Raw genomic sequence first — 25,689 nt, 5'->3', positions numbered from 1 at the left:
AGTCAGACAGAAAACCAATGGCAACCTCCAGAGTTGAAAAATGAAGCCAGTGCATAAGTGCAAAAATCCTGCAGTTCCTGGAGTGTCCACTAGAGGCTGTGATGCAGAAGCACACAAAGTCACATACACACCCATTCTAAAAAGCCTGTTTTTACAGCAGAGATGAACATGTTTACAGCCTGGTTCAAAAAACCAAATAGGTGTGATTAGCTCATGTCTGGATGGACACACACTGTACGGGGGGTGAATGTTTTGATGACTCATCAGTTTTGATTTGATGAAGGATAAGAGTTATTCAGAAGAAAACATGCTGGCGTGGGGCCACGTGAAGAAAGAGAGGTCAGGTCAGAGGTCAGGGTCATAAAAGAGAGGGAAGAGGATTGATGAGAGGGAGCAGCGTTCCATCGGACTCAAACCTCGAGAACGAAACACTTTTTAGAGGCACCGTGCTCACAGCAGTGGAAAATATGTGGCTTTAAGGGGAAACATAACGCGGCCTGTCATCCAGATAAAAACACATGAAAAGAAGCATGAACAGAAAGTAAAGGACGACATGCACTGCTCTGATACCGTCCACAACATCACCTTTTACATTCACCTGATTCCTTCTTTCATCTATTTTATTGCACCCCCCCTCCTCACAGGAACTGCGTTGGTAGCTCTGCATATTTTTCCCACACCGGCTCAATCTGCACATGTACAGTGAAGCTTTTTCTCCATAACAGCAACAAAACAAAACATGTTGTGGGAAAAAGTTAAAATTTCAAGTAGAAAAAATATTTTCATGCAAGTTCTGCAGAGTTGGTTTACGTGCAGGTGCAATAGTTTGTGTCTATAGAGGAAGAAATATGTTCTATTGAAGTCTTCAGTTTAGTTTAGGACTGAAGAAGCCTTTTGAAACGTCTTTAAGATCGTCAATCAGGTCCAGTTACCTTCAGTTAAAGCTCTGAACATTGTGTCAGTGTGAACACAGAGCTGATAACAACAAACCCAGGGGGAGTTTGACTTAAAGAAGACATATTATCCCCCCTCCTCCACCTTTTCAAACAGTCCCCCTGTGGTCTAAATGAAACATCTGTGCTGTGCTTTTGGTCAAAGTATAACCCAAATAGGTGTGATTAGCTCATGTCTGGATGGACACACACAGTACAGGGGGTGAATGTTTTGATGACTCATCAGTTTTGATTTGATGAAGGATAAGAGTTATTCACAATAAGGCGTGTAGCTGACCTGATTGACAGGTGGGCGCGGTGTAACGGTTTGTCAGGAGGTTTAAAACCTGCCTCAGCTCCAGCTCTCAGCCTGTCGTTAGGTTGACTGAAAGTTAGACTGAGACAGCGTTTCCAGCATGGAGACCGCCATTGATGGGACTCCAGCGCCCCCTGCAGGAACAGACGGGGGACGACATCGATAGGACTCCAGCGCCCCCTGCAGGAGCAAACATTAATATTTACAGTCTATGATCAGTACACTTTTTATTGATGTTTATAATCGGCCTCAGAGTTTGAGTCTCTTCTAGGGTCGTCATGATACCACAATTATAAACATCAACTTATCGTTATCGATACCAGTTTAGATCTCACTGCAACAAAAAAGGAAAAGGGAGAGAAACGTCGTATTGGATGACTGGATGGACCACCACTTCTATCGATCTCTTTCAAAAGGAGGTTGTGTCATTTTGAAACATCGAACATGTTTCAAACATTGAAATCAGAATTAAATATAGTCGTGTTTTGAAGTTTCTTAATTTTGGTGCTGAGTAAAAAGAAGACGGTGGGTTTGTGAAAGTTATTATTATTTTTTAATTTATTTGAAAGTTTTACGCCCCTCTTCAGGCCTGCTTGAGGATTTTAGGGGCCACAAATTACCCCTTTTTGTGTCTTGTAAATATTACTTAACGCAGCTCGGAGATGTTTTCAAAGACTTGCTTTTTTCTGATTTACAACAGCGGGCGTAACCTACCTTTACCCAGGCGCTCACCAGATGTGCAAAGAACTCGTGAAACTGAAGCTGATTTTTATACCTGTGTCTTTAGCAGAAGAAAACATGCTGGCGTGGGGCCACGTGAAGAAAGAGAGGTCAGGTCAGAGGTCAGGGTCATAAAAGAGAGGGAAGAGGATTGATGAGAGGGAGCAGCGTTCCATCGGACTCAAACCTCGAGAACGAAACACTTTTTAGAGGCACCGTGCTCACAGCAGTGGAAAATATGTGGCTTTAAGGGGAAACATAACGCGGCCTGTCATCCAGATAAAAACACATGAAAAGAAGCATGAACAGAAAGTAAAGGACGACATGCACTGCTCTGATACCGTCCACAACATCACCTTTTACATTCACCTGATTCCTTCTTTCATCTATTTTATTGCACTCCCCCTCCTCACAGGAACTGCGTTGGTAGCTCTGCATATTTTTCCCACACCGGCTCAATCTGCACATGTACAGTGAAGCTTTTTCTCCATAACAGCAACAAAACAAAACGTGTTGTGGGAAAAAGTTAAAATTTCAAGTAGAAAAAATATTTTCATGCAAGTTCTGCAGAGTTGGTTTACGTGCAGGTGCAATAGTTTGTGTCTATAGAGGAAGAAATATGTTCTATTGAAGTCTTCAGTTTAGTTTAGGACTGAAGAAGCCTTTTGAAACGTCTTTAAGATCGTCAATCAGGTCCAGTTACCTTCAGTTAAAGCTCTGAACATTGTGTCAGTGTGAACACAGAGCTCATAACAACAAACCCAGGGGGAGTTTGACTTAAAGAAGACATATTATCCCCCTCCTCCACCTTTTCAAACAGTCCCCCTGTGGTCTAAATGAAACATCTGTGCTGTGCTTTTGGTCAAAGTATAACCCAAACAGGTGTGATTAGCTCATGTCTGGATGGACACACACTGTACGGGGGGGTGAATGTTTTGATGACTCATCAGTTTTGATTTGATGAAGGATAAGAGTTATTCACAATAAGGCGTGTAGCTGACCTGATTGACAGGTGGGCGCGGTGTAACGGTTTGTCAGGAGGTTTAAAACCCGCCTCAGCTCCAGCTCTCAGCCTGTCGTTAGGTTGACTGAAAGTTAGACTGAGACAGCATTTCCAGCATGGAGACCGCCATCGATGGGACTCCAGCGCCCCCTGCAGGGACAGACGGGGGACGACATCGATAGGACTCCAGTGCCCCCTGCAGGAACAGACGGGGGACGACAGTCGACAGTCAGTAGTCAGTAGTCAGTAGACACTCAGGTTACCCAAATATATGTTCAACAACACAAAGTGGATTTTTCATAATACTGTATGTCCCTCTTAGTAGTAGTATTCAGAGTGTCACATCTTACGCCTTTAAAGTTAATATTTTTCCACACGTTCTTCCATTGATTGTTCTCGCATGCGGGGCGTTCTCAGATCCTTTGGAAACTCAGCAGCGAGCGGTCCAAGGGGAAGCTTTCCCACGCCGGGGAAGAAGCCTGTCATTAGTTCCAGTTTCGGCTCCCACAAATTATAGTGTTCCAGCTGATTAAGTCATCAGAGGGCGGCGGGCAAAAAGGAAATCCCAGTGTGTGGGATGTACACTGCAGCTTTTCTTCATGGTATAGATACCGATACATTAAAAAAAACAGCTGATACGTTTCAACAATATGTGGGCGCTGCAGAGACGGCAGCTGATGTGCCAAGACAACTGTGGATTCTTTAGTGTTTTTATAAAGCAGTGAACACTCGCTGTTCTCCTGGTTCACTCTGCAAACACACCTGGGCTGTAGTTCTTTATTTAAGCAGGAATAGTCACCTCATATTTATCTCTTTTAAACTCTTAATATGCAATTTTTCACACTTAAATATAATATAAATCAAGTATATCCTCTGAAAATAACTCTGTGAGTCATGACCGTCTACTCTGAGTTTTCCGAGTCCTATCTTCAGTTTGTTTACATCGCCCGGACGGCCGGCTGACTCCTCCTCTTGTGTATAAAAGTTGTTTAATTGAGGGACTAGAGAAAAGAAGAATAACATACTGTACTCACTGCTTAACTGTGTTTCTAGATCACGCTCATTTCAGGTAAATTTACATGCAGTGTGAAGATACCAGCATAATAAAGATCGCTAGCATTAGCATGCTAACACAACAATGCAGCGTGAGTTGTTTTGGTTTCATGCTGGTGCTCAAGGGCGACATCTGCTGGATCAAAAAATCGCATATAAAGCCTTTAAGGGAATCCTGGCTGTACAAAAGGTTCCATACAAAAAACAACAAAACAAATCAAATAATTAATTACATTACAGTAACAACGTTATGTACTAGAGCTTCTTTCCCGCATGTAATTCCCCTCTCTCTCTCTCTCTCTGTTTATTTCCCTTTATTTTATTTTCCTTTATTTTATTGTCCTGTCCCTCAAAATAAGGGCATATGCATCTTCACATCCCCATAAAACTGCGTTTGTGTGACGTTTATTTTTCTGTTTTTCAGACTCTTCAACGTCAATCCAAGAAGACCGGCCTCTTCTCAAAGGTTTAAACTGAAATCCACTTTAATATATCCACGTCTAGCATGGGTACGAGAGGCCTTCTGGGCTGCCTCCTCATAGCCGCCTTGCTCGGCTCATCGCATGCTGGGCTCGTGAAGAAAATCCTGCGGCATCGACGGCAGACCCTGACGCCCCCTGATGAGCACAACGTCAGCCTGCCCAGTGCGGACCACCCTGTGGTTTTCAACCACGTCTACAACATCAACGTCCCTGCCAGCTCTCTGTGCTCGGTGAACCTGGACGATCCGGAGGGCACGCAGCCGCTGCTCCCCAACGATGCCCCGGCCTCTCTGGGCCGTCGGGTCGACGAGCACACGGTGGACGGGGACAACCAGATCGTCTTCACCCATCGGATCAACATACCGCGGCGGGCCTGTGGATGTGCGGACGACCTGCCGGGCCTCAAAGACCTCATGAGCCGGCTGGAGATGCTGGAAGGAGAAGTCTCAGCTTTGAGGGATCAGTGCAGTGTGGACGGGGGCTGCTGCGGCGCACAGGTCACAGGTAGGTCAGATAATGTTCCTCTCATTACAATTCTACAATTCACTTAGCAGACACTTTTATCCAAAGCGATGTACATCAGAGAGTAAGAACAACACAAGCAAGGATCTATAAAAAAAGGGAACAATGTCAGTAAGAGCAAACGATCAGCTTTGAGTCTGATTGGACACACAGGTGCTGACAGGAAGTGACCAGAGGCAAAGCACAACATTGAGGGCAGTTCTTGAGAGTTCTAATCAGTATAGAAACCATCTTATAAGTCGTCATTATCAAACAAAAACCATCGTCATTACCATCATCATCATCAATAATATGGAGACCATCATCATTAAGTTAGTAGGTATTCATGAAAGAGCTGGGTCTTTAGCTTTTTCTTAAAGAAAAGTCCTTCTGCATGAAACTACAGAAGGACTCTGTAGTTAGTAGATAAATAAACACAAGAGCTTTCTTACTACATGACCCCGGGAGTCTGCTTCAGTATGAGGGACATCCGGTCCAATCATCCGTCGAGCAGTTTCTTTGGAATCCAGTGCGTGGGGTTCAGTACTCCCCAACAGCTCTGTTACCTTGTGAATGAGGCTTTTGTGTCTCCAATGACATTCAGTTTTTAAATATCAGTGACAGGAAGAAATCATCTCTTGTCCTCGTTGACCCCTTTGGGAGGATTTCTGAATATGCACAAAGCTTGAATTATGTAGAAATGAATAAGAGGAGCTGCTTCTGTGAATGTAAACGTTCAAATGAGTTGGGTCATCATGTCAATTATGGCTGGATGATATTGGGTTAAAAAATGACATTATGATTCTGTTTCTTCATGCGATATGTTTTGCAATTTAAAAAAAAAAAATAATAATAATAATTTTCTGATCTCCGATATCTTGACCCTCTCCTTCTTTGATCACAAACTGGGTCCAGCGTGGTTCCTCACTTTATTGGTCCTGTTTTTCAGGACATTTCTGGTGTTTGGGGGCAGGAGTAGCTCAGTCTGTAGGGATTTGGGTTGGGAACCCGACGGTCGCCGGTTCAGGTCTCGGAACGGATCAAATTTGGAAATTGGTCTGGTAGCTGGAGAGGTGCCAGTCCACTGCCTGAGCACTGCTGAGGTGCCGTTGAGCAAGGCACCGAACCCCCCCACCAGCTCAGGAGTGCTCGCTGTGGGCAGCTCCGTCACTCTGACATCTCTCCAATAATGTTTGTGCATGTGTGTATTTCAGCCTATACCTGAATTTCCCCTCAGTAAAGAATACATTAGTATTAAAAGTCTCAGTGAAATGAAGGAAGTGTAAGAGTAGTGTCATTCTGAAATGTACAAAAAGGATGACATTTCAGCATTTAAAAATATATTTTGGTATATCATTTTCTCAGACTTCCACACAGAAACTGGTCGTGAAGCGTTAATAGTTTGTTGTGGATGGTTATCTTGTTTCAAAGCGCTGCTCCTCCGTTCACTCTTATCCCATCTGCATCATGCAGGGATCATCTGCTAGCTGCGTAACAGTCTGCTAACATTACAGTATGTTGCTGTAAAATTGGCCAAACTCCATTTTTCCATGTCAACACATGTTGAACGATGTTTGCAGACGGCCTTTTTTTTGTTCACTGTTTTCTCTTCCTTTTCCTTATACTCAACGCTGAAACTGAAACGTCCCCCACACCATTTGAGGAAACATTTCTCATCCCTCCGCATGGACTCACAGGCACACACATAAACAAAGCGAGAGAGAGAGAGAGAGAGAGAGAAATACTTTGCATGAAAGTTAGTCAGCTAGTTGTATGCAAATATTATATTTTAAGAATGAACTTCCAAACTCCATTTGATCTGCAGAGTCCCTCTGCACCTTTAAGAAAAAGCTAAAGACCCAGCTCTTTCATGAATACTTACTAACTTAATGATGATGGTCTCCATATTATTGATGATGATGATGATAATGACGATGGTTTTTGTTTGATAACGATGACTTATAAGATGGTTTCTATACTGATTAGAGCTCTCAAGAACTGCCCTCAATGTTGTGCTTTGCCTCTGGTCACTTCCTGTCAGCACCTGTGTGTCCAATCAGACTCAAAGCTGATCGTTTGCTCTTACTGACATTGTTCTCTTTTTTCTCGATCCTTGCTTGTGTTGTTCTTACTCGCTGATGTACGTCGCTTTGGATAAAAGCGTCTGCTAAGTGAATTGTAGAATTGTTGCATTCTTAGTATCTATCCAAATCCCTGCTACTACACCAACTCTTTTCAAAAGATATTGTTGTCAGGTTGGTTTAACAAACAAACAATCGTGTCATATGATCTTTATTTTCTCATGTCAGGTGATGTGGGAACTAAACCGTACTGCAACGGTCATGGGAACTACAGCTCTGAATCCTGCGGCTGTGTGTGCGAGCCCGGCTGGACGGGACCCAACTGCACTGAACCCGAGTGTCCCGACAACTGCCAGAACCGAGGCCGCTGCTCGGACGGAAAGTGCGAGTGCTTCAAAGGCTTCGGCGGAGATGACTGCGCGCTCCAGGTCTGCACCGTGGACTGTGGAGAACACGGGCAGTGCGTTGGGGGTGTTTGCGTCTGCTCGGACGGTTACCTGGGCAATGACTGCTCTCAGACCGAGTGCCTCAACAACTGCCGGGGCCGCGGCCGCTGCGAGGACGGAGAGTGCGTGTGCGAGGAACCGTGGACCGGCTCGGACTGCGCCGAACTCATCTGCCCCAAAGACTGCTACGACCGCGGGCGGTGCGTGAACGGGACCTGCTACTGCGACGACGGGTTCGCCGGGGAAGACTGCGGGGAACGCACCTGTCCGCACGATTGCAACGGCAACGGTTTCTGCGTGGACGGCCGCTGCGTCTGCATCGCCGGCTTCAGCGGGGATGACTGCGCCCAACTCACCTGCATCAACGATTGTAACGACAGGGGGACATGCTTCAATGGCGTGTGCATCTGTGATGCCGGTTACCAAGGCGAGGACTGCAGCCAGCTGGCGTGCTTGAATAACTGCAACCACAGAGGCCAGTGTATCAACGGGCAGTGCGCCTGCGACGTTGGCTTCGTGGGCGACGACTGCTCCGAGCTCTCCTGCCCGAGCAACTGCCTGAACCGCGGCCGGTGCGTTAACGGCCAGTGCGTGTGCGAGGAAGGCTTCGCCGGCGAGGACTGCAGCATCAGGACCTGCCCCTCGAACTGCTACGGCCGCGGCGAATGCGTAGACGGACGCTGCAAGTGTCACACGGGCTTCATGGGCACAGACTGCGGCGAGCTGAGCTGCCCCAACGACTGCCAGAGCCGCGGGCGCTGCGTCGACGGGCAGTGCGTTTGCGACGAGGGCTTCACCGGGGAGGACTGCGGTCAGAAGGCGTGTCCCAACGACTGCCTGGGCCGCGGTCACTGCGCCGACGGGACGTGCGTCTGTCGGGAAGGCTACTCAGGAGATGACTGCTCCGTGCTCGCGTGTCCGGGTAACTGCAACAGCAGGGGGCGCTGCGTCGATGGGAAGTGCGCTTGTGAGAGCGGGTACCGAGGAGAGAGCTGTGCAGAGCTGAGCTGCCTCAACGACTGTCAGGACCAAGGTCGCTGCGAGGACGGCCGGTGCGTCTGTGACGAGGGATACATCGGAGACGACTGCTCAGAAGGTAAGAAGCTCTGACTACTGAAGAGGAATTCAATGTTAGTGTGAATTTATATTTATAAGTGGAAGAGAGAGGAAGAGGTATATTAAAACATCATTATGTAGGAACGTGGTTTGGTGGGATTTGGCGCCCCCGCAGGTCTCTGAGTGCAACTAAACTTTAACAATACACAGTGCGTTTTATGCGACACAGAAAACGTGAATTTGTTGACAAGCAGAGGGTCCAGAAGGGAAACACTTTAATCACTACATGATCCATTCACCAAACCAACGTTTAAAGGCTTTATATGTGATTTTTTTGATCCAGCAGATGTCGCCCTTGAGCACCAGCATGAAACCAAAACAACTTGCGCTGCATTGTTGTGTTAGCATGCTAATGCTAGCGATCTTTATTATGCTGGTATCTTCACACTGCATGTAAATTTACCTGAAATGAGCGTGATCTAGAAACACAGTTAAGCAGTGAGTACAGTATGTTATTCTTCTTTTCTCTAGTCCCTCAATTAAACAACTTTTATACACGAGGGGAGGAGTCAGCCAGCCATTGTACTTGCTGTATCCACTCATGTCCTCTTAATGTTTAAGTTTTTCTGTTCAGATGCACACAAATAAATCGCCTCTGAGCTCTTTATCCCGCTCCATCCACAAACAGCACCCTTTGGTATTTTTCCTGTCACTTGCTAAAAGACAAAAGTGACACTGAGGTCTCTACGGTAAAAAAAAAATAAAGTCAGTGGGAAGTCATTCATTGAGTTTTGTTCTCCTGTGCAGACAAGATTTACTTGAACTGCGTCTCGTTTGCAGACTTAGTAGTGGATAAAGGGTTAACTTAGTCGTAGCATGGGACAGATTTGTGTTTTTTGTTTGTGGAAATTTTTTGCAAGTTTGTTGCTGAAACAACGTTTATGATGTTTTTTGGGTCAGTCATAAAAAAGGCACATTTTAGTCTCAATTAGGCTTTCACTTGGTTATTAAGGATGTATATAAATAGCTCAGTACATTGTTGAAACACACACACACACACACACACACACACACACTAGTGGATTGGCAGTTTCTGAGTCCTGAATGTTTCCATGTGTCAAATAGATGTCCCATAAAAGCAAATACAGAGTGATGTCATTTCCTCCCGTTCTCACAATTCACTCACCAAGCATCTCGCAGAAAGTGTGCATAAAAAAAGGATCTTGTTTTTTTTTTGTGTGTTGCCGTTGTCTGCACTATGTTCGCACTTTTTTTTTTTTTTGGCAGTTCTTCACACCGCAGCCTGTCCAGATGTGACTCTGGAGTTTGCATTAGCTCTGCATGGTGGATCGAGGGTTATGAGAGAGTGTACCAAGACAACACCCACAGTCGTTTTTTTATTTGCCCTCCTTTCTTCTTTTCCAGTGTCTCCTCCAAAGGACCTGACAGTCAGCGAGGTCACCAGTGACACGGTGGACCTGGCCTGGAACAACGAGATGCTGGTCACTGAGTACCTCGTGACCTTTGTGCCCACCAGTCCCGGCGGTCTCCTCCAGGAGTTCACCGTGTCAGGAGATAAAACAGCAGCCACAGTGAAAGAGCTGGAACCGGGACTGGAGTACCTGATCAGCGTCTACGCTGTTCTGAGCAACAAGAGGAGCGTCCCCATCAGCGCCCGGGTCGCTACAGGTACATCATGTAGAAACATGTGCACAATAGCGGATAGGATGTGATAGGACAATCAGAATCAGTGTCTCCTACTTTTTTACCCCTTTTGATTCTCTAAGAAGCGGGATTTATGGCTTAAATTAAAAAACAAAAAAACAAAGAGTTTTTCCCACAAGGTGCAAACAACGGTTAGGTCCCATAGGTCACATCCTCCCCCCTCGTTCACTTCCTACAGAGACACACAAAAACAACAACAACAACAACAACAACAACAACAACATGGCTGCCAGTATTAATGAACGGCACAGTCTTGTCAGTCATATGGAGCTGGTTTGGTTTTGCAGCATCAGACCTCGAACAAGCCACAGTCGGTTTGTTCAACGCCTGTTGCAACTAAAGGCGGCAGCAGCACGACTAGTTTATGACCGCACGTCAGACAGAGGCGTGCAGCCGAGTGGGAGAAATGTGTCTCACTACATCCCACAAACAGCTGCAAATACGAGTCAAACCATTTTGGAGAGAATCTGGAGAGATGTGTTTGTGCAGCTTTGTAAAACATACGGCTGCTGATGATTGCGCACAGATACTGTACATGCAGAGAGAAATGAAGGGAGATGATGAACTCAGCGAGGTCCAGACTTTGGTTATTATTGAACCGCACAAAAAGTACTACAGACCATGAATGCACCACGCTTTTACACCTGTAGCTGACTGTAAGGATTGTTGAACCAGAGTTCATGTGGCTCGAGCGATGAATACAATAACTCAGTTTTGTTTCCATTCGTCTAGATCTTCCACAGCCAGAGGGTCTCATCTTCAAATCAGTGAGAGAGACCACGGTGGAGGTGGTGTGGGACCAGCTGGACTTCCCCTTCGATGGCTGGGAGATCTATTTCCGCAACACGGTCAGTTTGCCGCTTGAAGGGATTTTTATGAAGCGACTGTTGGGGAAAAAGTGAGAAGTGATAAGCTATGCCTGCTTATTGGAAGTCTCAGCAAAACATGGATTTATTTCAGCGCGGACCATTAAAAATTGCTCTGACGTACAGGAAAAAAAAAAACCTCATTGAGGGCAAGTCTGGGAGCTGCGGGTAAAATCTGCTGCTTCCAATCCGAGGCCAGAAAATTGTGTGAAATTAAACGACTGTGCCAGCTGATAAGTTTGGCAGCCGCTGCAGAGTTTTGTACCACTTTTATCAATCTGTCGTCCTCTCCCGACCCTCGTGTTCATTTCCCTACGCCGGGCCGTGTGTGACAACTATTCTGTCAGGGGTCGTGTTGTTTTGGTTATCAGTCCTTGAACACATTTCCTCTTCTGCGTCGACAGTTTGGTTAATGCATACTGATGCGTCATCAAAGCTCAATTTGCTGCACACTGCGCTCTTAGAAGTTTTCTGTGACCTGATTTCTGAAGTGTCACAGAGAACAGAGAAATACAGATTATGTTAATTATATAATAAGCAAAGAAAAAAGTAGTGCAGCTTTCTAAACTTTAAAGGTCCAATCAGTGAGATGTGTAGAGAGTGAGATGATAAAGGTATCTTACTATCTGATCATTAAGGAAACATGCTATGTTGAAGTGCTGGCTTCTCTGACAACAATGCAGCAGCCAGTATGTCCTCCTTCTAACTTTAGATTCTGCTCCTGAATGCTCTGGATTTGTTTGGACCAGAGAAGGTAGGCGCTTTTAAGAAACCCCCACATGGCCGTTTTGGACGCCCCTCGGTTTGTCAGATATGAGAGCAGTTATCAGGTCAACAGGTGTTGCAGTGATGGAAGCGCTCAAGAGAAGTGGTTCAGATAGAAGTGATTGTACCCGACCTAAAAAGCCTCTGCATGTTTCTAATAAGCTCCACGAGCAGAAACGTGCTCAAACTAGGATCAATATTGGAGATGCTTTTGAAAAATGGAGAGAGGTTAGAACACAGAAAGGTTTACAGACCCATGCAGAGCTGGATAAACACTGAAGCTTCAGAGTCCACCACATGGTGACCTGAGTGAACATCCACTCTAGAGAGGAGGGGGGGGGGGGGCAGCTCTCTACGATGTTTAGAATTTAGACTACAGTACCCACTTTCACCACTAGGTGTCAGAGTTACATACTGCTCCTTTAATAAAAAACGATTAGAGATTGTCACATCTGTCAGGGTTGTACTTCATCGGAGTACAACCCTGATGAAGGGGAAATCGAAACACAGAGCAGCTGGATGTCGTCTCCTGGCTCCTTCAGTTTCTGTTACATTTGATTTCTTGGTTCTCTTGAGTGCATGTCTTTCAAATTAAGATTTGACACCAGTTTGTGCTTTTTTTTGTTTTTGTTTCCGTACAGAAAGAGGAAAATGGAAAAGTCTTGAGCACCGTTTCAAGCTCCCAGAACCAGTTCCTCCAGTCGGGCCTCGGACCGGGCCAGGAGTACGAAGTCTCCCTCAACATCGTCAAGAATGACACCAGAGGACCCCCGACATCCAAAAGAGTTACGACCAGTGAGTGTCACATCTCTGAGAGCAAACATGTGAGATTACAGATGATTCAAAACATCGAGTCAGGACTGGTTTGTCATCTTGCTCCGTCTGGTAGCGATTAGCAACGTGTTGGACACAGCTTCCCCTCCCTTGAGCACAGAGTTAAGAAAAATACATTAACTGTCAACAGGAGACATTCCTTAATGAAAAGAAGAGTAAAAACAGGAAATCCCCTCCGGCTCTCCGTAGTTCCCTCTAACTCATTTATGCTTACGAGCAATCAGTCAGGCACATTAAATCTCAGCCTAGCATGACCGTGTAACAGCTCAGTTTTTACTTTCACTCAGTCTGCCTCTTAGCTCTCGTCCTCCGCTCGCTTCAACTTTTATTGCAGTATATTGCTCCATACATTACTTTGTGAGACGCTGCCAGTTGTTCATGCTCATCGACATAACATGCCAGGCCAAACGACTTTTCACTGTGCATGGAAAAACCATTTGTTTTACAAGAAGGACTCCCCGAGGGTATCACACCATTTCACGTCTGAAGTCATTTATTTGAGTAGGCTGAAGGTAGACTCGGCTCCAGGACCTGAATTATAGGAGTACGTCCATAACTTTTGGTACTATTTACTATTAAATTCATCCAAGCTCCTCAGCTGTGGAACGACCTGCCCGAGGATCTCAGATGAGCTACATCAGTATCTTCTTTTAAAAACACTTTTTTATCGTAAAGCCTTCTTATAATCCTCGTTTCATCCATGATGTTTTTATTTGTTTCACTGTTAACTTTAGCCAATCTTTGTCTCGGTTCTTTCTCTTTTCTCTTTTAATTGGATGATTGCTGCACGCAACAAAACGCAATTGAACGCCTCGCCTGTAATAAACGCTTTGAGGCTACTTGGTGCACAAAATGTGATAAATTTTTCTTAGCTTGACTTTTTTGTTTTGTTTTTAAAGATTTCTTTTTGGGCTTTTAATGCCTTTAATGGAGAGATAGGACAGTGGATAGAGTCGGAAACTAGGGGGAGAGAGTGGAGAACGACATGCGGGAACGAAGCCACAGGTGGGATGTGAACCCGGGCCACCCGCCTAAGGTGACAGCCTCCATACATGGGGCGCGCGCACCAACCACTGCGCCACCAGCGCCCCCTTAGCTTGACTTTTTAAAAGGTGTCAAATTAGAATTTAAAAGTGTGCATCCTGGTTCACTGAATGTTGTCATTAGTAATTCCTCTTTCTGCTGATAGTATAGTCACTGATAATCACTCTCTCTCTCTCTTTCTCACCCAACCCCCCCCCCCCTCAGGGATTGACGGCCCCCGGCAGGTGGAGGTGAAGGATGTCACAGACTCCTCCGCTCTGATTGGATGGTCTCAGCCGCTGGCTCCAGTGGACAGAATCACCTTGTCTTACGGGCCCGGCTCCGCCCCCTCAGATAAAACCAGCGTGGAGGTTCCTCCTCCAGACAAGCAGTACAGCATCGACGGCCTGCAGCCCGACACCGAGTACAGCGTGTCGCTCACTTCAAGGAGCGGAGACGTCAGCAGTGATCCTGTCCTGACCACATTCACTACAGGTCAGCAGGAGATATCACTCTGAATTTTATATTTTTATTTCATTCAGAGCTTGTGCAGGCCTCGACTTCTGAATATAAACTCATTTTTAACAGATAGATAGATAGTTAGTTAGATAGATTCTTTATTGATCCCGAGGAAAATTCAAAGCATCCAGTATCAGGTTACAAAGACATGACATGAAACATTTGTTACAAATTAACCACAACCCCCCCCCCCCCCCACCTCCCTTATATATATATTAACAGGAAGAAAAAGATTTAAAGAATCTAGATGAATCAAACTTAAACTGTGCAATTAAAAATAGACTTATACAAGAAATGTACATAACCCGTGCAGGGATAAAAATATATGTGAGATTTAAACAAGAACCTTTAAACAGTTGAGGAAAGAAATCTGTAATTAGACCTGAATATAAAAAATAAAAAAAGTGTTGACCTTCTGAAGTTGTGTTGTTTATATATGAACAGCAATGTTTAAAAAGAAGACATTAAATAACAGTCAGTGCAAACATTAAAGGTAAGATTTAAATAATTGTGAGAGTCTGATAAAAGTCTGATGCAAATACACAAAGTCCATCATGTTGAGATGGCAATGGGGATATAATAATTTATCCAAATGATTTACAGATAAAAAAAAATATGTGAAGCGTTGAGTGCAGTGTTGTTTAATCTAGAGCGATTAATTGACCAGCCGATAATATCGGCCGAAATTAGCATATCAAGTGACTATCTGCATCGGCTATTTTTTATCTCGGATATGCATCAAAATTTAAAAAAAAATGTAATTAGTCAAGTAGCGTTTCATTTGAGTATCATTGTATAACACTAGAAATTCTCTTCAAGCTGTCTCCAGCTAACAAACTGTAATCCAGGATTACAAACTCCACATGCCTCTGGGCGACCCCCCCCCCCCCCCCCCCCCCAAAAAAAAACAGACTGCATCTGGTATAGCTTACTGGTCCAGCTCAGACTGCAGATTTTACAGAAAGATTAAAAATGTATACATTGTGCATTAATGTAAAGTTTGTGAGCAGAACGTTTATCTGACTTGAAAATGTATTTGCTCAGCCCTGGATGGTCCCAGAAACCTGCAGGTCGTTTCCCAGACAGAGGACAGCATCGCTCTGGAGTGGACGAACAGTCGAGCCGACGTCGGCAGCTATCGAGTGAAATTCAGCCCCATCTCTGGAGCGAGCCACGGCGAGGATCTGTTCCCACGAGGGCCGGGAGAAACCACCGGAGCTACTATCACAGGTAACGCTCAAAAGCACGAGATAAAAAGTCTGCACACTCACAGATTCTATCAGTCACACCTCCGGGGTCTCTCACTCCGTTTGGCAGGGCTGAAGCCGGGGACGGAGTATGGGATCGGAGTGACTGCTGTGAAGAATGAGAGAGAGAGCCTCCCTGCTACAACCAACGCAGCGACTGGTGAGAAACGCAGCAGAGCAGCTGTGCAAACAGTCGTCCTTCTCACCCCTTCATAAATATCCAGACGGGAGAATTTATTGATACAAATTGGGTGATGAAATGAAACTAATGGGGCAAAAAGTGAAGCAACAGAAGTGATGAGAGATTTAAAAAACACCAGAGTGTGAAATTTACGGTCAAGTGTGTTTTCTCTTCCGTCAAGACATCGACCCTCCCACTGATTTCGAGGAAGTGGAGTCCACAGAGACGTCCCTCACCTTGAGGTGGCGGAAACCGGAGGCCAAGGTGGGCGCCTACAGGCTGGTGTACGCCACCGGAGACGGCCTGATCGAGATCGAGGAGATCCCGGCCGCGGCGACGAGCCACGTTCTCACCGGCCTGACTCCTGGGATGAGCTACACCCTCACTCTGGCTGCAGAGAGAGGTCTCAAGAGGAGCTCGCCCGTCACAATATCTGCATCCACAGGTGGGTGGAGAACGATGTCATGGCGATATGATGATAAAAATAAGTTCAGGAGAAAAGAGGAAATAAGTCTTTTAGTATGATACATTTAAAGTTCTCCAAACATTTCAGTTAAAACTCGGCTTGTCGAGCAATAATTTCTTTTGAAAACACGATTATTCCAAAAGTTGATCGCATGTCTGAAATGATATATTTTTTGCATTTCAAAACTGTTTTTGTTATGCTTTTATTTTTATTTTTATATTAATTTTTATTTTTTAATTTTATCTTTATATACATTTTTTATTTTTTTATTTTTTTATTTTATTTTATATACATTTTTTTATTTTTTTATTAGGTGCAATAGAGTGACAAACTTGTGACATATACAAATGAGGCACACAAAAAGAACAGACAAGGTCAGGACAACAAATTCAAAACACAGTAAAAAAATAAAAATAAATTAAAAAAATAAACAAATAAAGACATGCTTATCAAAATATGCTTTTATTTTCAACTGATCCAAAAATGCATCCACCAAACAACAAGAACTCCATGTGTCATTCATTTTTGCACCACGTTCAAACCATTGTCCAAGTATCTGCTGCTCCGGAAACCGTTCAGCATGCCGCCCTTTTGTAGCCAGTGAGTGTTGTCGTTTGTTGTTGAGGATTACATCTTCAACGTTGGAGATAAATCTGCAGCAAAACGATGATGATCAATATGACTCCTCTCTGATGCTTTCTTGATTTGTGCCTTTTTTTGTTTTTCCTTGTAGCCTCTTTCACATTTTATTTAGCTGACTCTGACGACCGTGAGCTAACGACTCCTACAGGCGCCGAGGACAATGTCATTAGCTTTTCAAATTTAGATCCCTCTGTGCCTCGCTTCTCTGGGGCGGAGCCTGAGGACGAGCTCGGAGCGCTGACGATTTCGGGCGTCACGCCTGAAGGATTTGACCTCTCGTGGAAACTGAGCGCTCGCACAGTTTATGACGGTTTCACAGTCGAGTATACAGACACACAGGGACTGTCAGACGTGAGAGAGATTCAACTTCCTGGAGATGCCACTGCCTCTAGAATCCAAGGCCTTGAGGCATCAACAGAATATCAAATAAAACTCAGTGGAATAAGCGGTAGTCAAAGATCTGCACTACTTGAAGCGGTTGCAGTTACAGGTATACGTTTTTCTTTGAGACCAAATGTTTCAGGGACACTTTGACCTTGTTCAGACTGCTCGTCAAAATCAAAAAAATCTGGTGAAAAAATGAAAACAATGTGGAATTGGAAAAACTGCAATTCCTCAAGCGTCCACTTGGACTGCCTCTAAAAGCCCAGGAAACCCTCTAAAAAGCAAACTTAAGCAGCAGAAATCAAAATGTTCACATCCTGGTACTTAAATGATTTGGGTCTGAAAAGCTCATTTCTTGAGGGATGATGCCTGTTTTTAGATCTGTTTGAGACAGCCTTTTCAAAATGGCGGCTGCCATTGTTTGGCTTCAAAATTCCCTCTCCAGAAACCAATGAGTGATGTCACTGAGACTACGTCCATGTTTCATACAATCTGTGGTCAGCCTTCAGGCATATCTGATTTTATGAAGATTGTTTTAAAGCCTTGACAGCAAAAACAAAAAGTTTTGTGATTTTTGCAAATGGGATCCAACTCACATCTGGAGGCGGGGTTAAAATTCAATTCCATTCACTTCTGTTACTGACTGTCTTTTAGATGTCAAATTGAAATGGATTTTGCTGCAGTCTAAACAAAGCCTCTGTCCTGTAGTTTCCACAACTTTTCTCTTCAGTGGAAACGAAGTGAAATGCTTGCTTTAACCAGAGAGGCGTTATGATTTGCATGATGAGTTGAGATTTTTAGAGTTAACAAAAATCATCTGCAAAACGTTTAGGAGGAACAGCATGACGACAAACCAAACAAAGAGAACCTTAACTCATTTCCATTTCATCCCATCCGTCATCTCAAACAAGGCTTCTGTAGAGAAAGTTGCTTTCCAAATTTCAAATACAGGAAGAAGAAGTCTAAAGTGGGAACTCTGGGCCTGATTCACAGGAAGACTGCGCAGGTGTTGCTTGAACTAAACCTGTTGCAAATGAGACAAAAAGACAAAGTCTAATTCACAAAGCATATGCAAAGGGTTTAATGTAACCCTGAGTGTGCCAGAGAGAAAATAACGTCTTTGCGTCGCTTTTGATTACACATATTTTAATGAGCCTTTATGCTTTCGTTTTGGGAAGATTTGGCCGCTTTTGAACTTGGAAAAAACATCTTCTTGAAAACCAACAGTGTTAACGAGCTGGTGGTAACTGCGCCACAGTATTTACAAATGGCAGTTTCCACAGGATTCTTTGGAAGCGATTAGTGATCAGAATTCAAATGATAAAGCTAATTTGAAAATGAAAATGCATTAACAGAAATGCTTTTTAATTCTGTGTATTATTTGACTCAAAAATAAAATTATGACTAATTTATCTAATTTGCCCCACCACCTATCGTACTGCGCGTTCGGCCTGGGAGTGGAAGTCTGACGTCACTTTCCTGCGCCATCCACTTTGCCATTTCATTTTCTAGTTGGTTTGAATTGTGAGAACTTTTTAGCACGGCAAGTCTGAAAACGAAAAGCCAAAGACCTTTTTGTCTTCATTTGAATTATGTCATACACTATGCATGATACAGATTTAGCGGAGCATTTTTTGAAAATGAAAAAGCAAATGTCATTTTCTTCTTCATTTTAATTTAGAATGTACATTTTTGAAGTTGAAAACTAAAATGCAAATTAGATAAATTAGTCATATTTTTATTTTTGAGTCAAATAATACATAAATGATATTCAGAAAATTAAAAAGCATTTCTGTTAATGGATTTTCATTTTCAAATTAGCTTTATCACTTGAATTCTGATCACTAGTCGCTTCTATAGGAATCATGTGCTTAGCTTTCAAACAGCTCGAGCCCCCACCCCACTTGGTCCATTACTGGATTGTAAGCGCAGCAGAGGGCATGGGTCATGCAGGAATAAAGAGAAACAACATGCAAACAACAGGTTGAATTAGTCTTTCCAAGGATGTTTTTTTCTGTTCATTTGGTGACTGCTTCAACGCTTTGTTGATAAAGTGATGGGATACAGGATCTGGAGTCTGAACACATTGCTTTAGTTTGATATTGTGCATGCAGCTGGCTCCATCAAAAAAATAGACTCGGCGCATATTTGGAGCAGAGCGGATTGTCGCTGCTGGCACCTGCAGGAGACAGACAGTGGAAACACGAGCATTCAATAGACAGCGCAGCGCACATGACTCCTGTGGAAACGAACAGAAAGGGGATATCGCGCAACTTTCCAGTGATCTGGACGAGCTGCTTTGGCTGACAGGTGAAAATAAACTTGTATCACATCTGGAAAAACTTCATTGCGCAATAAACAGGGAAAGGTGTCTCGTCCACATCCAGAGAGAGAGAGAGGATGCTGACAGCTCATCAGACTCAAACCACCAAAACAACTTTATTTGCCGGTTTGTGCTTGAATGCCATTAGCCCAATATGCTCTGTGAATTGGACCTCGAGAGGAAGCCATAGATTTGACTTTATGTCGCTTTTAGCAGCCGCTGTCCATTCTCAGTGAATCCTCCCCTCTGAGTTCCCTGATTCATTAATAACCTTCAAGTACACAGACAGTCCACTGTCCCAGCTTCATCCTGCATTTGACTTTTAAATGCCCCAATTTTTCTCTAAAAGCCTGCACCGCTGATTTCATCCTCATCACTCGCCGCCTGCCGCCACAATTAAATGCTTCCCCCGGCAGTTGGAGAAAATGACACGGTGTGTCACCCGCATGTCAAAGAAGTTGAGTTTTGGACAGTCTCTTTTTTTAAAGATAGCAACAACAACAACAACATGGCTGTGCATGGCTTCACCATCCATTTGAAGACGACTGTGTACTTTCACGCTGGTGGACTACTCAGAAACTTCAAATATTAATGGCTCTGACTCAGGTGCCATTAATGCCTCAGCTGCTTCTTAGTATGAGCAACGATTCAGGAAAAAGATGGAGCATAAGAAACAAGAGAAAGTGCTGAAATCTACTCAGAAATGAGGAAGTTTGTGCAGCTATTATTTCTCTTAAATACTACTGTATGCTCTAATTTTATTTTTTTTAACCAAGTGTCTTCTTTACAGGTTATTCTTTTCAGCAGATCCGGTAACAACATTCCTTCATTAACCTGCTTTTATTCATTTTAGCAACCAAGCCTACCTCTCCTGACGTGCTAACGCTGAGAATCAAAAATGCCCAAACGACCCCACAAACTGCTCGGGATACTCAACAAACTCAAACCCCAGAACCCCTTAACACTGAGGCCCCTCCCACAACAGAGGCCCCTCCAATTTCAACAGCTCCTCCCACACATGTGGCCCCTCCCATTGCAGAGGCTCCTCCCACACATGTGGCCCCTCCCATTGCAGAGGCTCCTCCCACACATGTGGCCCCTCCCATTTCAGAGGCTCCTCCCGCTTCTGATTCTGATGTAATGAGCTCTGGGGCTGAGCCTGAGAGCTCGATCTTGGATGTAGTGAGAAACCTCACAGTCAATGTTTCCTCCTCTAGCGTCAGCCTGATGTGGTCGGCGCCCGATGAGGCGTTCGATAGCTTTTCGGTCGAGGTCAGTGCTTCATCAAAAACTCACCTGACCTCACTGCCAGGAAATATAAGGAAGGCTGAAATCGAGGGTTTGACGCCCTCAACACAATATAATATAACATTACATGGGCTGGTGGAAGGGAAGAGATCTTTACCTCTCACAGTTTTTGCCACAACAGGTACATGGAGCTTGATTTGTTATTTTAAGGCTCGCATCACATCCCGTCTTCATCACAGTCACTCCTTTAAAATGTTTCAGGATGCCTGCATGGTTATTTTTGTATTCATCAGAGAATTGATGTTAATCGTAATATACAAAATGTTTATCCCCCCTCCCATTTTGCTCTGCTTTTACTACTACTGTGTCAGAAAGTTTAAATATTGCATGAATATTGTGTTTTAACTTGAAAACAACTGAAAAAGTTGCAATTTTAAAGTTCTGTTATGTTGAAAAAGATTTCAAGTTTTGTTCATTTAGTGTTTTAAATAATTTAACTTATCATCCCCATAAATCTTCAAATAATTTTTCCAAATCTTAAAACTTTACTTCCTGTTAGCCAACTTTGTTTTTGTCAGAGTTTCACTTAAATCCTGAAATCTGCCAAAGCAAAATCCTGACATCGTCTCAAATACGATGTTGGACCTTTCGAGATGAATCATTGTGAAAGTTATTTTTTTCTTTTCATTTGACCCCACTCTGATCTGTCTTATCTACCAGCTGAGCTGAAGCCCTCGGTGGTGAACCTCACCATCTCTGACAAAACATGGGACGGCTTCACTGCGTCCTGGCGCCCCGTCGATGGGGAATTTGAGACCTTTGTCATTGAGGTAACAAACTTGGAGAATTTCGCAGAGAGCCAGAACCTCACTGTGTCCGGAGACGCTCTCAGTCTGGGCATCTCGGGGCTCAATCCCAACACCAGCTACATGGTTGGCCTGTTTGGGATGCATCAGGGCTCCTTCCTTGAACCACTGTACATTGAAGCCACCACAGGTACCAGCGACTTGAAGTGTTGCAGACCTTTAAATCTTTCTTTCCTTTTTTTTGTGTTTATAATTCAGACACTAGCTCCTCACTCACATTGAAACATCCACACCTCGCTGCATGAAACAAAACAAAACAATAACCCGATTCCTCTTTCATCACCGCTGTCCAACACCCTGATCACTTTGAAATGTACCTCTTCATCTTAACCAACATGCCATGAACCATTCCTTACCCTCCAGCCACTGTTTCTGTCTCGCTGAGAGAGGGCAGGGTGATGAAATCGCATCACCGAGCCAAGCAAACGGCCCCTCAAATGTTCACCCTTACTCCCCTGAACTGCTCCCATCATCCCAGTTACAAAAGTGCATGAAGCCCCCCTCCCCCTCCCCCTCTCCATCGCTCACTCTACCATCCCCTGCATCGTGGTGAGGTTTGACGCTGATGTGCTGCAATGATTGCAAAAGCAACAAAAACCAATAACTCTCGCTCTCACACGCCCGTCACACCATGACAGCGTGACCATCTCATCTCATCCCATCAGCCGACATTCAGTGTGTAATCGATTAACCTTGAAGGGATCATTTGCCCGTTGGATGTGTCAGTGCTCGCGTGAGTTCAAGTGACAATTTGTGTGAATGACACAGTTAGTTTTGACCATTTGGATCGTTTAGATTTGCCAGTTTTTGATGCTCAGTTTGTTTGAGTCTGGTTTCTTTAAAGTAAATACACTAATTTCCTTCTGGACTGCTAGGTGGCAAATGATTAAATCCTCTTGTCACTATCAAGGTAAAGAGCTGATATCGTCTAACAGTACGCCACCTTTCTAAAAGCTTGAATGAAGCTTAAACAGTTTGCTGCAAGCTTGAATGCATCTGAAATTCTTTCTAATTGCACTTGAAACATCTTTTAAAGAACCTAGCTGTCCTGTTCTGCTTGGATTGATCTGGTGCAACATTTTGCAGGATAGATCTGGTCCTCTTGTTAACTGCATGCTCTGATCTGCATGTCACGGACACAACTGAATTAATTACTTCACCACATTTCACATTTAAAAACAACACCTACTTCACTTAAACTTGCAGGTTAGATTTCTTCAGCTATTTACAATGAAGGCTTTTGGCAAAACATGTTTTATCTGTTTTTAATCCTCAAAGGCATTGGGCATAGTCGGTTCAGATTCTTGTGCTGCTAAGTTAGAATTTGATGCACATTTGCATGTGTTTAATCTTTTATTAAGCTACTCAGGCAATCAGGAATTGCTAATCAGTGGTGGTGAGTTTCCTTTCACACTATGTGATGCACTTTGACTAGAGCCTGACTGATATATTGGGATGCCAATATTCACGTTTATATCGGTATAAGCGTATATTTTCGAATTTATGCAAGATACTGAATCGTTTTTACAAAACAATCTAAGCAGGGTTTTAAAACGGAGTGACAGTTTAGATTGTCCAGCAGACTGGCTAATAGTGATGTGAGTGATTAGCCAACTAAACAATTAAACATCATCACCCTTGCAAGTCGTCACCTGAATTGCTAGTCAGTTAAACTTTGGATTTCACGTTTATGCTATGTCGTAACTGTTACGCAGCAGCCTGCCACTAGATGGGGCTGCAGCTCCAGTTAATAGAAACAGAAAATACACTTCACCATGTTCCTCTAACTCTAATATGTGTCTCTAGTCTGTCTACAAACCCCCCAATGATGAGAAAAGTCCATCCTCTCCGTCTTTTACCTGCTCCACTTTTCAGAAAATGTGTGCTCAAGCAGGCCGTTTGGAGATTTTCCCTTCATGACATCACAAAGGGCAGTAGCCCCTCCCCCAGGTGGGTGACACTCCCACAGCTAGGTGTTTGTTCTGCCCTCTGAGTCTGCCTTCTCACCGTAAACAATAGGACATGGAGCGAGAAAGCACTGAGTACACCCAAAGCCCTTTCAGAGAGGGGGCGTGGTCAGACACAGCTCATTTACATATTTAAAGGTACAGACACAGAAACAGCCTGTTCTGAGCAGGGCTGAAATAGAGGGGCTTATAGACATGATCAAATACAGGATCAGAGTGGATTTAGAACAAGAAACTTCACACACATGTTTTGAAGATCTCTGAGACTCCGCTCTTCTTGTCTGCAGCACACGTAGCTTAGCATCACAGCCAAGCAGAATTCACTGGAACAGGTTGATGATGTACGTGTTTGTTTGATTAAGATATCAACTGTGTGAGTACCTCAAGGTTGGCGTGGTATATTTTCTAATTTCAACTTTCAAATACGCTACATTGGTCGTGTGTGTAATTCTCCGTTTGAACATCCCGTATTGGTCAGGCTCTAACATAACCTCAAACCTTCCAATAATTTATTATCATCACTAATTGTTCTGCACAAAGATTCTAACCACGATTTCTCCCTTCAGTGATTTTGCCAACGCTTGGCAAACTATTTATCTCAAACTTAACATCTGAGAGCTTTTCAATCCACTGGAACGGCACTGATGGAACATTTGATGGTTTTATCCTGGAGATTATTGATTCTGACTGGCTGACAGAGCCGCGAGAATGTAATATATCCCACGTTGTAAAATCCTATGACGTCACGGGGCTCCGGCCCAGCACTGATTATGTAGCCTACCTCTATGGGACTTACAAGGGATCCCGAACAAGCGCTGTCAGTATTGTTGCATCAACAGGTATTTAGATTTCTTTCTTTGTCTAACTTTAAGATAGGCCAATCTCTAATTATGATATCATGTTATTGTGTGACTGTAAGGTTAACTTCAGACTGGGTGTTAAGTCAGACACATATTCATGCTTTTTTATTCCCATAAATGAACATCTGTTATATTTTTTTCTCCCCTGTAGCTGAAGAGCCTGATTTATCCAGGCTAGTCGTTTCTAACATTACCTCAGACAGATTTTCTCTGTCATGGCGGACAGGAGGAAAGGCTTTTGATAATTTCATAGTAGAAGTCAGAGAGTCTGCTTTGCCCTCGCAGGCGATGGGGCGTGCTCTCACCGGAGACGTGCGCTCAACGGTCATGGCCGGGCTCAAAGCGAGCACACGGTACAACATAAAGCTGTACGCCAGCGATGGCGGCCAGAACACGCCGCCCCTGTTTGAAGTAGCTACAACAGGTATCACTTTACATGCAATTTTCTTTTTAACACCCCATGTGCAAACCCACACTTTGTGATTTTCTCAGCACAACCTGAAACTGAAAGTTCTTCTTCCTGTTCAGAGGATGTCCCCCTGTTGGGGCCCGTAGCAGCGTCATCTGTGAGCCCACATGACCTCAGCGTGTCCTGGAGAACTGTGTCAGGACACTTTGACGGCTTTGTTATCCGGGTCAGTGACCCAGAGCAGCAGTCTGATACGCTGGAGTTCAGACTGCCGGGCGACGCTCGTAACTTTACCGTCTCTAACCTGATGGATGCCACAGGCTATGATATTGAGCTGTATGGTGTCTCTCATGGGCGCCAAACTCCCTCTGTGTTAGCCCACGCCGTCACAGGTACTATGTATTTTACTCACATCTGGAGCTCCTGTCACGAGTGAATGGAAACCATCTGTTGCTTTTACATTTTTCAGAGGATTGGTATCAAAACCTTTGAATTGACTTAAGTGCTTTCTGCTCGATTACCCAGAACAACTCAAAATTAATGACGACTTCAAACCGTTTTTATCGGCACATGTGAAGGCCGTGACACATTAAGAGCAGATTTCACACGCAGCATTAGCATCAAATGTTTTCTCAATCTGGGAGTATTTATACCCATAAAATATTTGATTTATAACCATGAAGAGAAGTAATGTGAACATCTTCTACTTCTGTTTTTATTATTTAATACATATTCACCTTAAAGGAAGAATGTGCAACATTTTTATCCAGTAGA

The 25,689-nt window shown here is 44.0% G+C and overlaps 1 protein-coding gene across 8 annotated transcripts in view; it reads left to right on the top strand.

Annotated features, from left to right (window-relative positions):
• The window catches only part of tnca (tenascin Ca), a 60,278-nt gene that overhangs the window by 23,079 nt on the left and 11,510 nt on the right, over positions 1-25,689 (top strand). For 2 of the 8 annotated variants that reach the window (XM_065965574.1, XM_065965575.1), the window contains 15 exons: positions 4,449-5,010; positions 7,317-8,630; positions 10,016-10,279; positions 11,048-11,163; positions 12,588-12,741; positions 14,029-14,298; positions 15,367-15,552; positions 15,640-15,729; positions 15,932-16,195; positions 16,950-17,348; positions 20,419-20,994; positions 21,534-21,809; positions 24,213-24,485; positions 24,658-24,930; positions 25,035-25,307. In XM_065965574.1, coding sequence (XP_065821646.1) covers positions 4,530-5,010; positions 7,317-8,630; positions 10,016-10,279; positions 11,048-11,163; positions 12,588-12,741; positions 14,029-14,298; positions 15,367-15,552; positions 15,640-15,729; positions 15,932-16,195; positions 16,950-17,348; positions 20,419-20,994; positions 21,534-21,809; positions 24,213-24,485; positions 24,658-24,930; positions 25,035-25,307 — 5,209 coding nt within the window. In that variant the 5' untranslated portion in view covers positions 4,449-4,529. The remainder of the gene's footprint in view (positions 1-4,448; positions 5,011-7,316; positions 8,631-10,015; positions 10,280-11,047; positions 11,164-12,587; positions 12,742-14,028; positions 14,299-15,366; positions 15,553-15,639; positions 15,730-15,931; positions 16,196-16,949; positions 17,349-20,418; positions 20,995-21,533; positions 21,810-24,212; positions 24,486-24,657; positions 24,931-25,034; positions 25,308-25,689) is intronic. The other 6 variants (XM_020653860.3, XM_020653859.3, XM_065965576.1 and 3 more) reach the window with 5 other exon arrangements.

This window comes from Labrus bergylta, chromosome 17, assembly GCF_963930695.1.
Source record: "Labrus bergylta chromosome 17, fLabBer1.1, whole genome shotgun sequence".
NCBI lineage: Eukaryota > Metazoa > Chordata > Actinopteri > Labriformes > Labridae > Labrus > Labrus bergylta.
The sequence above is the reverse complement of the archived record's forward strand: the minus strand, read 5'-3'. Positions and strand labels throughout refer to the sequence as shown.